This window comes from Poromitra crassiceps (assembly GCF_964638095.1).
Source record: "Poromitra crassiceps genome assembly, chromosome: 2".
NCBI lineage: Eukaryota > Metazoa > Chordata > Actinopteri > Beryciformes > Melamphaidae > Poromitra > Poromitra crassiceps.
Genome location: NC_139624.1, coordinates 95,877,379 through 95,892,674, shown reverse-complemented (window position 1 = coordinate 95,892,674; position 15,296 = coordinate 95,877,379). Strand labels below are relative to the sequence as shown.

The 15,296-nt window shown below is 43.3% G+C and overlaps 1 protein-coding gene across 2 annotated transcripts; it reads left to right on the top strand.

Annotated features, from left to right (window-relative positions):
- Positions 1-201: 201 nt before the first annotated feature.
- On the top strand, positions 202-5,208 carry LOC310772238 (uncharacterized protein). 2 transcript variants are annotated; one of them, XM_083631984.1, is made up of 7 exons: positions 202-322; positions 475-685; positions 769-994; positions 1,080-1,257; positions 1,395-1,472; positions 3,859-4,104; positions 5,113-5,208. In XM_083631984.1, exons 1-6 carry the CDS (start codon positions 310-312, stop codon positions 4,092-4,094), a joined length of 942 nt encoding a protein of 313 aa, XP_083488110.1. In that variant the 5' UTR covers positions 202-309; the 3' UTR covers positions 4,095-4,104; positions 5,113-5,208. The 2 variants fall into 2 exon arrangements, with proteins under 2 accessions (XP_083488110.1, XP_083488109.1); XM_083631983.1 differs by having other exon boundaries at positions 5,118-5,194.
- Positions 5,209-15,296: the final 10,088 nt, after the last annotated feature.

Here is a 15,296-nt window from a genome sequence, read left to right as displayed (position 1 = left end):
ACAATGCTCTGCTAATGGATTATTTCCAAGTTATTATTTTAATTGTCTTCTCCCAATTAGAGTCATGTGACATCACAGCACAGACACACGGGATGCCAAACTGACCCTGAACCTACCGTCTCTGTTGCAACGCAGTTCCGCCATCACACGGTATCTGTTGGCACACCATCCACACTGGCACAGTCCTGCTCTACAGTCTCTGTTGCAACGCAGTTCCGCCATCACACCGTATCTGTTGGCACACAGTTGTCCTACCCTGCTTGTGGGAAATCTGTTGCCACACAGTTGGCCTATGGTACACTGCAACACATGAGGAGCAAAGGTGTGTATGTCATATGGACAATAAGTGGATGTTATTTACGGCTGGAGTTAGATAAAAGATCATATTAGTTTATCAACTAGAAACATCAGGAGATAGTGGCTTGCATCACAGTATCACAAACTAAAATCTATATTTTCTTTGCTTCTAATCAGGCACACAGTTTGGCGTGTCCTGCACAGACACCACCCTGACCCAACCAGAACCAGCGTTTCCCTCATCCACACCTGTAAAGGGTTCTGTGCTGGGTGTCAGAGCAGCAAAGAGACCCCGTCTGGACATCCCACTGTCACAAGGCCCCACACATGAGCCTGCTGGCTCCACATATGAGCCTGATGACTCTGTGACAGAGCCACCTGATACTAGGTAAGGTGCTATTGCTACTTTGAGTTTTTACATTTGGTCTGTGGGTAGAAATCTGAAGAAACTTTTTTCCCCTTTCCTGATAGTGGGATGGAATCCAGTTCTGATCACAGTGAGCCCAAGTACATTGTGTTTGAGAGCTGTCTCCAAGAGCTCTTCCAGACCTGTCCAGTGTGCAAACAGGAGTGTGAGGTGCAGCAGGGGAACCTGGGGACTGTTGTGTCCTTCAGCCAGCGATGCCCCGACTGCCAATATAGCAGAAAATGGCAGAGCCAGCCAACGAGAGAAAACAGCCCTGTGGGAAACCTCCAGGTATTGAGAGACTGCAGGGTGTGTACATCAAAGTATGACTTATGTTTCATACACAAAATAAAGGATTTCTGTGCTATGTTGACAGATCTGCAAAGCCATGGATGTGCAGATGTTCCAATGTGGCACCTTCAGGAGGCATGCCAGGATGTTTCCTGAACCTGCAATCAACCACAAGTCGAAGAAAGATCAGCAGATAGTGATGCGGCGTCTGAAACAGCAGAGCAAAACCGCTGTGAGTGGAGTTATGAGGGCAGACTTACCAGGTGAAGACTCATTCTGACTTGTTTTAGTTTTCGGTATTATAAATGTTAATTGCTTATTATGTGAAAATATAATTTATTTCTGTCTAAAAAGTGTCAGATAAGATATAGTGATTTATAATTTTCTCCTATATTAAAAGGACACTCTGGCAAATTCGGCAGCTATGTGCAGAGAAGAGAATGTACAGTAAAGCCTGTAAAGATGGAGCCCACATTCAGTAAGTTACATTAAAAACACAACTTTTATTATAAGGGTATACAGCAGGGATGGGCAACTGGCGGCGGCCGGAATAATAATAATAAAAAAAAAAATGACAGTGCACTTGAAGGCAACATACAAGATACCCGCTGAATAAGTGTCAAAATGTTCATGTCACTCTGGCCAATACTCCACTTCTGTTAGAACATTTCAGTCTGGAATATGGAATATCTTTCAATAATCTTTATGACTAAAAGGCTTTATTTAGGATTTATTTAGCTTCAAGAGTACAGTTTTGTTCGCGTGACCCTCAACACAGGCTTTGAGAATCCCGGGCCACTTACTGATACTTATGCTTAAATTAACCCACTCATATTCTGGTTTATTTCAAGAAAAACATTTTGGCTAGTGGAAAATCTAATTGGCTGGTAACTTTAAAATCTAGCAGCCATATTGGCAGGTGGTCAAAAAAGTTAACTTCAAGCCCTGCAGGGAGAGCAGGTGGTGACATCGGAGTGAGTGAGAAAAGGATCAAATATTGGTGGTTAAAGGATCATTTCTGGGGTTGTTTTTTTTCAACCCGTACGTCCCGGAGAATGATATTCATGTATAGAGTCGTCTCCAATCCATGCGAGCAGGCGAGGAGAGAAAGAGAGAGGAGCTGCAGACAGAGAACCAGCAAGACAGCGAAGCTCGCGCTGTGTCACCACGGAGGATTTCCCATCTCTCATCAATACAGCGCTGTGCTGGAGACTCTTCCATGTCCCAGTAAACTGTGAACTGGAAGAAGCGGCCAAAACAGAGGGACTGAATGGGAAACTATCCATCAATCAGCTAAATATATATAGAGTCATTTCCATGTTGCCAGACACTATTGACAGTTTGAGCCTCCCAGCCCAAAACAAACCGTTTTATTAGCGAACGTGTATTGACGATGTATTGCCCCGACTGGGTTACACTGTGTAGTTGTTTGAGCACATTGCTCCAGCTGTAAACAAGGCTATCTTGGTGAGTACTCGACCAATTTGAGAAAAAAAAAAGTGTCACCATGAGTTTATTTTTGATTTATTTCTGGGTAAAAATAACAAATACAAACATCACAGGATGCAGGTATTGCCCAAAGGATAGCACATCAAAGTATCTACACACCTGTTTCCAATGTGGTCCTATTAGACACATACTGTATGGCCCATTTCCACCGCTGGTATCAGCGCGGCCCCGCCCAGCTGGTCTCGCTTTTTTGTCTCATTCCACCGATCTAAAACCTGGACAGCCCGGATTGAGTTGTGCTAGTTTTGGTCCCTGCTTTGTTGAGGTTCCAGCCAGTACCATACGGTGACGTGAAAACACTGCAGACGGTCAGGCAGAATCGTGTTTACTGTATCTACTGACTGTCAATGCTGGATAACAGTTTAGTGGGGCTTACCCTCTCTTCTGTTATTTCCATCAGTCTTTTGTGTTGCTGCCTTCGGCTCTGGTGAAATAAAATCGATCTCCTTGCTCAGCTTTACCATGACGGTGGTTTTCAATTGTTTTGAGAGAGAAAAAGTCAGCTCCTCCGGAAGCCCTTTGTAGTTGTGTGCTACGCTAGGCCGGAGGCGAGGGTTTAGCAAAGCCGCGGTCTTGCCTGGAGAGTGGCTGCCGGGGTAGAGGCTTCCCTTCTCCCCGTAGCGTGACTCCCGTCCCCCGCGCCACGCATGCATGTGAGTTTGAGTAACAACAAAGTGATATCCATTCTCCTGGCCGATTGTCACATTTGCCCATGTACACTGTAGTGTAGGCCATTTAGAGGCACCAGTATTTCATAACCAGTTTAAAAGTTCCGTGTATGGATTTAATTTTAACGTTATACGTTATAGCCTACTTCGGCTATGTCCGATATGTGGTCGCTATGATGACCAGGTGTGGGCGGAAGCGAGTAAACTTGCTATGGAAACAGAGTATCAAGTAGAGCTGAGTAAGACCAGGTCGAGTAGAGCTGTACTGTGCTGTTATATGTGGTGGAAATGAGCCAGTACAGTGTGGAAAATAGGGTCCAGGTTGAAAAAAAAACGAAATGATCCTTTAAGACTGAATAATGACATCACAACTGTTAATTTAAAATGAGTTATTTCTCTAAACCTGGCTTCAAATGCCCAAAATTGTTCACGCCGGCGCCGTTCGGCCCTCAGCAAATCTGGCCCTCTGGTAGAGACGACATTTTTTTGTGGCCCTCTCTATCATCAAAGTTGCCCATACCATATACAAATGGAAAAGACCCAGTGTTACATTTGGCTATAGTGAAATCAACTTGGCATATTCATTCCAATTTATTTACAACAAACAGACGTCTAACTTCAGTGGCATCAGTCATACATTACAGTAAAACATTCTATTTACATGTACACTTTAAACATATTTTGCAGACCATAACATGAAGAAGGTGTTTAAGGGTGTTTTTGTGCAGCACCCCAAAAGATACAGAGAGGAACGCCAACAAGTCTCCATCCCAGAAGAGCTGAGCGGCCGGTTTGAGAGGCCCTCAACACAGGAGGTCATTCCCAGGCGTGTGTCACACTTCAGCCAAGGAGCAGCCGCAACTCAACATGGCGCCGATCAGGAAACGCCTGGCGTCTCCGGCACACAACACACGCCAGGATAGTGACGCACAGGTACCTGTGTAACATCTGAAAGAGAGTCGAATGCATCATCATTACAGAAAATAATCACTGTATGGCTACTGCATGAATCAATGAAATGTGCATACATTTATTAGTTGGGGGGGGGGGGGGGGGGGGGCTTCTACTTGTCTGTAATTTGGGGGGGGGGGGGGGGGGGCTTGGGGCTCAAGTGCTGAAGGTACTACAAAGCTGTTTTCAGTCACAACTGGCTTGATGAAAAGATTTGGCTACACAGAATTGCTATTTTGAACTACAACTGTGAAAAATGCAAAATAGGTCTTGGCTGTTTTTATCACACATAGGAATCATTTTGAAATGTGACTTCATGAACTGTTAAGGTGCGTTCACACCGACCTATTAAAGTTTTTCGCTGGCATCGAGTTTACATACAAAGTCAATGCAAACGAGCGATTGAGCGTATATTCGCCCGGGAGAAAAATCGCTGGGCGTCCGAGCGACAGAGACAGAGCGATACGCCGAAAATTCTCTCGTCGCCCGAGATGAAATATCCCAACTCGAGTGAAATTTCGTTGCCATCAGTCGCTCGCTGTTCAACGCTGATTGGCTGCCGTGTGAGAGTGAGTCAAGGATCACACTGGCTTGGAACAAACCGCTGGTTTATTGTGTGGCAACAAACCGCATTGACAGCTCATTGACAGGCTGACAGCTGACATGAAGTGAAGTCTGTACTACCGGTATAGAGCTCGCGTTAGGAGCACGCTGATAGGCTTAGCTTGTAAACAACTACGGTGGCTCGTAGTGGACAAACATCACGACATTGCGTAACGTTATAGCCCCCAGATGTCCGTCAATTATTGTGCCTGTTGACGAGCGATTTAAACACAGCGACAGCGCTTCCAAAGGGTTGAATCGAGCGACGGAGAGAAAAATAAATATCTCGGTGTGAACACAGCTTTAGAATCGATGTACTTAAAATGGCCATGACGGACACCGACCCGTCTTTCCCCCCTGTTTCCCCTCATCCTGACCCCCAAACAGCACAGGCTGTTTGAGACGACTCCGCTCTGCATCCTGGACAGATTCTCCACAGACACCAGCACCATGGACCAGCACATCCCTGCCCGCTGGAGTGCCTCATCCACTTGAAGGGAGTAGGCTAACACAGTAGTAACCTAGCATAACACATCCGAGCTAAGACAGCACACTGTTAACACCGAGGACCTGGAAGAAACCCACTGACTTTAAACGCCTAGACCTCTTACAGCTTTTAATCAGGACTGCTATCAGGAACTACTAGATACTCTGATAAACTCACACAAAGAAGACAACTCACTGAATTATGATGAATGTATTGTGTTATTATGAGTGTATAGAAATATGAGATCACAAACGGATGGATTTTTTGAGAGCTAGAGGCAGTTTCACTGGTGTAGCCAGACTTGGCACATTGGGTGTGCCACAGAAAGACAGGGTGTGCCAGGGGGCAAACCATCTGACATTTTTTTGGGGGGCTTTTCAAGCCAGATTTAGAGGAATATTAAGATAGGACCATATGACCATAACCATCAATGTTTGTTTTGTTTCATTATTAGCAGATAGAAGCAGTCAATTAAATTGTCTTTTTTGGCAACATAAAACCACTTTGGTATCTCAAAAAAGTCTCACCTACTTTTTCCAAAGAGTGTTCTAGTCGGGAAAGAACGCAAGTTTGGTTGGCATGCAGGTTCGTCTACTGCAGAGAGATCTGTAGCGTTAGTGTCCTCTGGCTCTGCTGCTGCACAAACCACCAGTGTGTTTTTGGCTGCGTCCCCCCTCTGTTATTAACGTCATTGTTTCGGCTGCATCATCTTCATCATCGTCTGTCTCTCCACTGTCCACCACCAATACAGGTGCAGGAACGGGTGCACTACAAGCCGCACTTGTTGAGGGGGAGGGCGATGAGTCATCTTCTTCCTCGTCAATGTGACGTTTCTTGCCTTTGTTGAAAAAGCTTAAAAGCGAGCTGTTTCATGTCTGCTTAATTTGGCACTGCGGCTGCATTTGTTTACTTTACTAGACAGCTTAGCTAGTTTGAAAAACACAGGTTGCGAGCACACTCAAAATCGATTCAAAACTCACTGGGTGCAGGGCAAGCAAATAGTTCAGAGAAGGGAGAAGCCAGCACTCCAAATGTCTTTTCATATGATTTAATATCCTCAAACCCGGGCAGCAGACAACAGACGTTTCAGTTAAAGACCTTCCTCAGCATGAGGAAGGTCTTCCTTCCTTCCTAGTTTCCCATGATGCTCTGGGGCACAGAGGCATAGGTCAGCGCGGGGTTCCTCTGCCTTTCCGAAGCCCTGCCACTCCGAACGTTAACTTTCATTATTCAGACTGGCGGTCGTTCACCTTAGAAGCCGCAATGCCGACCTTAGGTTTAGGCGTGGGGGTGGGAGAGGTTAGGTTTTGGGTTAGGGTCTGGGGGAGGTTAGGTTTGGCATGGGGGCTGGGAGAGGTTAGTGAAAAACGGGGAATATAGACCCCCTTTCTGAGTGCCGATATTTCGGAGTGGCAGAACGTCGGAGTGGCAGCATGTAACCGGTCAGCGGACAGTCAGACACTTGACAGCTGATGTGTTTTGCAGACAAACAAACAAAACACTTTATCCCCCCCCCCCTTTTTTGGGTGTGCCAGCTGCCTCTTTGGGTGGCACAGGCACACCCGTGGCTACGCCATAGGGCAGTTTGTATCAAATGTTGCTTCATTTATTTGTATATTATTTTTATTTACTTATAAGAGTTTAGACATTTAGGAACCTAGTGCTGCTTCTGTGCTGGGCTGGTGCTGGTTTTTAGTTGGTTTAAATGTGAACCTTCTCCAGTGGTTCTCAAATGGAGGTCCGGGGACCCCCAGGGGTCCCCAGCCAAAAGGGGGGTAATTTATTTTGGCTATAATTCCATTCATAAGTAACACAATGACTATTTTGGGCATGGGTTTTTATACACTTTCTGTAATAAAACATCTAAGAGCATCAATCTAATTTTTGTCAGTTTAAGGGTCCTTCATGTGGAACAATTTGAGAACCACTGTTCTATTATTAGATGAGCCTTTATCTCCCTTGCCTGGTTCAGACTTTCACAGATTGAAATGTTTTACAATTGCATGTTGTGCTAACATAAACATTATTTCTATCTACCACTTTAGCCTATTTAGGCTGATTTGGTTGCTATTTCTTGTCAATGTAGTGGCCTCAATGCATGCTGGGAGATTTCGTTCACAGGTCCGCCTCCCCGACAACCTGTGAACTCGCTGACGACAGCAGACGACGTGATGACGGTGGCATACGATGCTCTGTCGGTGTTAAGCGAGAATACACTTGTAGTGTGGCCAGTCTCCCGACCAAGACATGTCACGAATTTATGGCAGTATGACGGCCTCGTCTGACATGGTGACATCGTGAACGACAAAAAATATCGTGTAGTCTGATCCTGGCATTAGGATAAATTTGTCTTGGGCATTTGAGAGAACATACAGTAGGTGGCGTCATAGCACACATAGACACACAGTGCATTTACAATCAAACTTCAACTAACATTCAATGCAGATATTCCTACATTCCAATCATTGACGTTTGACACCCTCATTAGTGTTTTGCTTGCACCTGTGTTACCCCTGCCTTTTCCACACAAAATGGCCCCTGTGAGAAGGGTCTATTGAAGCAGTTTGGCTGGAGTCCTGGCTGCTCAGTCATACATGATGGAATGTTTGGGATTTGATTCATTTCATTCTCACGACCGTCAAGTCAGAATTCTGGTACAAAAAAGGGTGCTGTATGTTTAATCTTTGGAATCCAGTATTTAAAGGACTGAAAAAGACACAGACCTTTTTGGAGTCTGTTCTTTTGAAATTGAAGGATGCAGCCGGACTTTCTGTCACAGTAAGAAGTGCACAACTCAATCTGTGAGTAGACTATGTGGTCATACTGACCCTCCCTGTAACTCACTCACAACTCAATCTGTGAGTAGACTATGTGGTCATACTGACCCTCCCTGTAACTCACAACTCAATCTGTGAGTAGACTATGTGGTCATACTGACCCTCCCTGTAACTCACTCAATTCAATCTGTGAGTAGACTATGTGGTCATACTGACCCTCCCTGTAACTCACAACTCAATCTGTGAGTAGACTATGTGGTCATACTGACCCTCCCTGTAACTCACAACTCAATCTGTGAGTAGACTATGTGGTCATACTGACCCTCCCTGTAACTCACTCAACTCAATCTGTGAGTAGATTATGTGGTCATACTGACCCTCCCTGTAACTCACTCAACTCAATCTGTGAGTAGACTATGTGGTCATACTGACCCTCCCTGTAACTCACTCAACTCAATCTGTGAGTAGACTATGTGGTCATACTGACCCTCCCTGTAACTCACTCAACTCAATCTGTGAGTAGACTGTGTGGTCATACTGACCCTCCCTGTAACTCACTCAACTCAATCTGTGAGTAGACTATGTGGTCATACTGACCCTCCCTGTAACTCACTCAACTCAATCTGTGAGTAGACTATGTGGTCATACTGACCCTCCCTGTAACTCACTCAATTCAATCTGTGAGTAGACTGTGGTCATACTGACCCTCCCTGTAACTCACTCAATTCAATCTGTGAGTAGACTATGTGGTCATACTGACCCTCCCTGTAACTCACTCAATTCAATCTGTGAGTAGACTATGTGGTCATACTGACCCTCCCTGTAACTCACTCAACTCAATCTGTGAGTAGACTATAGGGCTGTCACTTTTTCCCAAAATAAAGTTCGAACGAACTTTAATTGCCCGAAATTCGTTCGAATATATTCGAAGTTTTTTGGTTAATTAAAAAAAAAAAAAAAATTCAGTCCAGGCCACCGGGCATCAGCCCGACGTGTTAGCTTGGATGCTCACGGTCACAACACTGCCTCACAAACTTGGCTGCATCCAACTCGAGACAACTTTTCAGACCCTGGTCTGGAGACAATCTTTCTCAGAAGAGACTAACGCGACAAATCTGGAGACTTTTACTGACATGGGATTAACATTACCAGCAAGCAGCAGTTGGTTAATTTTGGTTCATAAAAAATAAAATAATAATAATAAAAAAAAATCGAACAGTCAATTTACATATCAAACACGAACCCCTCCCCCACATTCGAAGTTGCATTCGAATTTCGAATGAAAAGTGACAGCCCTAGTAGACTATGTGGTCATACTGACCCTCCCTGTAACTCACTCACTCAACTCAATCTGTGAGTAGACTATGTGGTCATACTGACCCTCCCTGTAACTCACTCACAACTCAATCTGTGAGTAGACTATGTGGTCATACTGACCCTCCCTGTAACTCACTCAACTCAATCTGTGAGTAGACTATGTGGTCATACTGACCCTCCCTGTAACTCACTCAACTCAATCTGTGAGTAGACTATGTGGTCATACTGACCCTCCCTGTAACTCACTCACTCAACTCAATCTGTGAGTAGACTATGTGGTCATACTGACCCTCCCTGTAACTCACTCACATGCATTAATTCATTCTAATGTTAAAAGCCCTTGACTATAGATTTCCCAAATAATGTAAAGAACTAATGTAGGGCAAAGCCTGTAGGCCAAAAGGATACCTGCTTGCAGGGCTACAGTAAATGGGTATGGACCAGAGTAGCCTACTCTCTTCCTCAAAGTGTATAATTTCAAGCCTGTTACAATATTTAGTATTTCTATGTGTTAAGGGGAGTATATTACGTTGTTTATCTTTATTTACGGTATGTATTTTTTTATTTTTCCCATAGACTTTGTTGAATTTATTTGCTGAAAGAAATAAACAGGTTTTGAAAGGCCAATGTATTGTGTTTCTCAGTAAGCATTTTGTACAGGATTCTGAATTATGTTAAGCCATCATTTCGTAAGAAACTATCATTCATGTTTTAAGTAAAAGTCATTTAGAAGCATATTGAGTGGTCTATGGTAGTGCAGTGTCACAAACACAATTACAGCTGAACCATCAAGCTATCCCAGGTAAAGTGGACTCAAGACCATACCAGTCTGACCAGCTAATAGACAGTGGTGGCCAGCTTGACCAGCTAGCTAGACCAGTGTGACCAGTGAACCTGACCAGCTAAAGTGGCCAAAACCCCTCTAGATGAGCAAACCTGGCCAGGCTGGTTGACCAGCCTGACTAACCTGTCTAAGATGGGTTTTTTCAGCAGGGGTGGAACCTATTTACAGGTGGGAACTAATTTGGGGCAAGTTCACAACAATGAAATATCACACACTCATATTTTAACATTTTATGTGAAACCAGATTTATTTTTTAATCAATGCCTCAAACAAAACCAATATCACCTATCAGCCTGGATACAAGCTTAAACACTGCAGACACTCTTCAGACACAGAGGCTGAACCAGTGTGGTTGGTAATGACCTAATTAATCATCCAATCAATTAAACCAATGAATCACTGCCTATCAAATGAAACCAGGTGAATCAGAATCAGCTTTATTGGCCAAAAGTATGTGTAAGGAATTTCACTGGTTTGCATTGCTCTTAATGTCATTTGTATAATTTGATTTGTTCTTACTTCACTGATATTTCTTCTGTTGTGATTTGTTTGTTAAAGACTGTAATAATGGTTTGAAAAGTGTTTATTTAAATTGTTTATTATTGTGATTACTCCTCAGTCCTCACCTTACTGGATCACTTATAGGCCTATTGAATGGTGAACTTCAGCTAATGATGATTTCCGCAATGCGTATATGACATATTGGAAACAAACTCAATGTATACAACAGTATGGAAAGATGCCGAAACAGAAGCTGGATGAGTGGGGGGTCCAAACAGTTTCAGGGAAAGCTCAGTGAATGGAAGTGGGAAAATATTGCATGTGTTATTTCTTATTAAAAGGTGATCACATAGAATAGCCTAAATGTGTGTGATTTGGTTAAATAAATAATACATTAATTTGGAGGCGCTTTTCAGGTACAATAGTTTTGGTTTTGGAGCTTTTGATGTGTAATAATATATATATATATATATATACATACATATACATACACATATATATATATATATATATATACACACATGTCCAACAGAGCACATGGAAAGAATCTATATGTACCCTATATGTTTTAATATAGGGCCACATATAGTTTTCCCATATATGGTGCATACATAAAATTGGCCGTTTTCCTATATTATATGTACATATATGTACCTATATGTATAGGTACATATATGTACCTATATGTACATATAATATAGGAAATCGGCCAATTTTATGTATGCACCATATATGGGAAACCTATATGTACATATATGTACCTATATGTAGGATTTTAAATAAAAAAAAATAGCAGCGCACACGGGATTCGAACCCCGTTCAAGCCGTGCGCTCTAGTGCTGAGCTATACATTTTCTTATACTAACCAGAGAGCCGGGCACATTATATACTCTCTCGCACACAACGTAGACCACAATTGTCAGCGATCGGGAAGTTATTTTATGTGATGCGTACGATCGTAACAGACTAAAATGATGTTGTGTGTGTGTGTGCATCTATAGTCTGTAGGCTGTACGGCTTCAGAGGTTAACTTCATTTAACACCAGAGACTCAGGAGGTAGGCCTACACAGAGCCTCGTATAGTCTGTTACAATAACATAGTGTGCCCAGCTCGTTCCGCACTTGGTGCAGACCGGTGCAGACTTGCTTTGGTCTAGTCACAGCTAGTAAGTACTTGCGCATGCTCGTTGCTGCAGGAACTGAATTCATTATTTTGCGCTAAACTATTAACCATAGTTGTGTCCTGGAAGCTTTTTGCTGGCACCACATAGCCTATAGTCCCATATTTATGATATTTCATGTGACATAAAATGCGTTGAAATGTAGTTTTCGTGTAGATCAGATTTCAACTCTCAGTTACACAATAAAAGACAATAAAATGCCAATTCACACACTATCAATATTGTCTCTATTCCAAACTACAACAAATGTTTTAACAATATGATGAACCAAATTGTGTTTTTTTACACGTTTACGTTGTAACCGCATTTTAGCCGGTTGAAAAGAGGGTGAAATTAGGTCTTAGACGTTCAAACCCAATATCACCCAGATTTAAACTAAAAATCAACGTTGAAAAAACGTTTTGTGCTCGCTGGGTATATATGGATTATGACACAGTGTATACAAACAGATTTGTAAATAACCTATATAGGAGGCATATACCTTGTATTGTGTACATATATGGCCTATATGTGGGTATAAAGAAGTGAGACCTATATGACCTGTATTATGAACATATAGGGCCTTTATGTGTATATAAATAAGCTATATAGGAGACATATATGCCCTGTATGTGCACATATAGTACCTATATGTGGATATAAAGAAGCTATAGGAGACCTATATGCCCGGTATATGCACTTATATGCACCTGAATCTGGCCTATATGCAACCTATATGCGGCATAAATGTGGCCTATATGCGCATATATGCACCTAAATCTGGCCTATATGCAACCTATATGCGGCATATATATGGCCTATATGCTCCTATATGCGCATATATGCACCTAAATCTGGCCTATATGCAACCTATATGCGGCATATATATGGCCTATATGCGCATATATGCGCATATATGCACCTAAATCTGGCCTATATGCAACCTATATGCGGCATATATATGGCCTATATGCTCCTATATGCGCATATATGCACCTAAATCTGGCCTATATGCAACCTATATGCGGCATATATATGGCCTATATGCTCATATATGCTGCATATAGGTTGCATATAGGTTGCATATAGTTGCATATATGTTCATATAGATTCTTTCCATGTGGGGAGGCGTGCAGTCTGTCATCAGCTAGGTTTTCCTGGGCGATCAGGTAGTCCACACAGGCAGCTGGCTGCGAGCTCGAGGGGTACCCCTACTGTCATAGCACCTCACAAACCTCCACTCATTGATCAGTCTTCTGAAGCGGTCGGTCTTCCTGAGGCAGGGTGAGGGTCCTCACTTTATCAATCCTGCCCAGGCCGCAAAGTGGAGCTGCAACTCGTCATGCCCTGCTCGATTTGAACTGCGACCTTAAAGGACAATTCCTGTTTTTTATACCCCAGATCTTATTTCCAGCTTAAAATGTTTTACTCACCCAAATAACTTAGGTGTCATTCTGATCCCCCTAGAAGATATTCAGATCTGAGTAGAGTCCTGGAACTGGCCAAAATGGGCGTAAACGGGGCATACATCGTCCACACTGTAAATAACTTATTTTCTGTCACATCGCGGTTCATTATGGTTGTTATACAAGTATGAGAACACGAATGATCTATGTAACAAACCTCCCTGCTGCCGACAGCCTGCTCTGTTTGCTGTCCGAGTGTCCGTCACATAGATAACACGTCCTGCTTTATCTCTCGTTGCTGTTTGTAATCAATATGGCCTTATTCCATACGAGCAGCAATTGAATTGAATCGTCCATAATCTTGAAATCAGATCATATCTACATGCTAAGCATGCTGCTAAGCTACACAACACAACAGACGGAGTCAACTCTGACCTGCCTGCTTCAGAAGTAGCAGTGAGAAGCGCTTCTGTTTGGTAACAGAAGAAGAAGAGAAAACCACAGAAGAACATCTGGGGCAGGTCAGAGTTGACTCCGTCTGTTTTCTATACGGAATACGGAGCATGTGAAATGCTTGTGTTTATGTCCTGTAAATAGCTTACTTTCCGACACACAGCTGCTCATATCCTTATTATATCATAGAGACAATCGTTTTCAGGTCGCAGTTCAAAACAGATAGTTTCCGTGCTTGTATCAAACCCAACTTATCAGGGTGACTTAAAAATCCTAGTTAAAGCTGGAAAAAAGGTCCAGGTTGTAAAAACGCTGAATTCTCCTGGAACATTGATGTTAACATTCTACAATCCAATGCCAAGATTTGATGGCTGAGAAACAAAGAAAGTTCTGCAGAGTCAGACTTTTCTGTCACTGAACTTTTATTTATGAAATGTTTGGTTGATAGAGAAAGGCTTGTTCCTGCTGCAGACAGTAGAGGCGCTCTTTCGCAGGTTAGATGCAGCGGTGCTTATCCAGGTTAGAAGACCTAGCAAACATTCTCTTACAGCGGTCACACCAGTAGCCCGTTCCAGTGTGAATGCGTTTGTGTGTTGTTAGGTGACTTGACTGACTGAAACGGCTCCCACATTGGTCACAGTGGAAGGGCTTCTCTCCAGTGTGAATGCGTTTGTGTGTTGTTAGGTGACTTGACAGACTGAAACGGCTCCCACATTGGTCACAGTGGAAGCGCTTCTCTCCAGTGTGAATGCGTTTGTGTTTTGTTAGGCCACTTGACTCTCTGAAACTGCTCCCACATTGGTCACAGTGGAAGGGCTTCTCTCCAGTGTGAATGCGTTTGTGTGTTGTTAGGTGACTTGACTGACTGAAACGGCTCCCACATTGGTCACAGTGGAAGGGCTTCTCTCCAGTGTGAATGCGTTTGTGTGTTGTTAGGCCACTTGACCGACTGAAACTGCTCCCACATTGGTCACAGTGGAAGGGCTTCTCTCCAGTGTGAATGCGTTTGTGTTTTGTTAGGGCACTTGACTCTCTGAAACTGCTCCCACATTGGTCACAGTGGAAGGGCTTCTCTCCAGTGTGAATGCGTTTGTGTGTTGTTAGGTCACTTGACTGACTGAAACGGCTCCCACATTGGTCACAGTGGAAGGGCTTCTCTCCAGTGTGAATGCGTTTGTGTGTTGTTAAGTGACTTGAGTCTCTGAAAGATTTCCCACACTGCTGACAGGAGTAAGGTCTCTCCCCTGAGTGAACTCTCTGATGAAGCTTTAAGCGGTGAAGTCTTGTGAATGTTTTGTCACACTGATCACAGCGGTGAGATCTGGGTCCACTGGTGTCTCTCTGTTTCCATACAGAAAGATATAAAGAAAGCATTAGGACAGATAGAGTGAGTGAGTGTGTGTGTGTGTGTGTGTGTTGCAACATCAGTGATATTTTCCTCACCTCTTCTGAGGGATTCATTTCAAAAACGTCCCTCTCCTCCTCTGACAGATGTCTCTCTTCCCGCCAATCAGCTCTGACATCATCAAACAGAGACAGACGGTAAGACAGGGAACACCCACAAAAACATCAACAATTTAAGCACAATTAGAAGGTTTACACCGCCTGCCGCTGTGTTTTAACAGA

Coding starts and splice junctions, on each gene's coding strand:
- LOC310772238 (XM_083631984.1), top strand. Junction 686..768: donor ACAGAGCCACCTGATACTAG/GTAAGGTGCTAT, acceptor CTTTCCTGATAG/TGGGATGGAATCCAGTTCTG. Junction 1,473..3,858: donor AAAGATGGAGCCCACATTCA/GTAAGTTACATT, acceptor CATATTTTGCAG/ACCATAACATGAAGAAGGTG.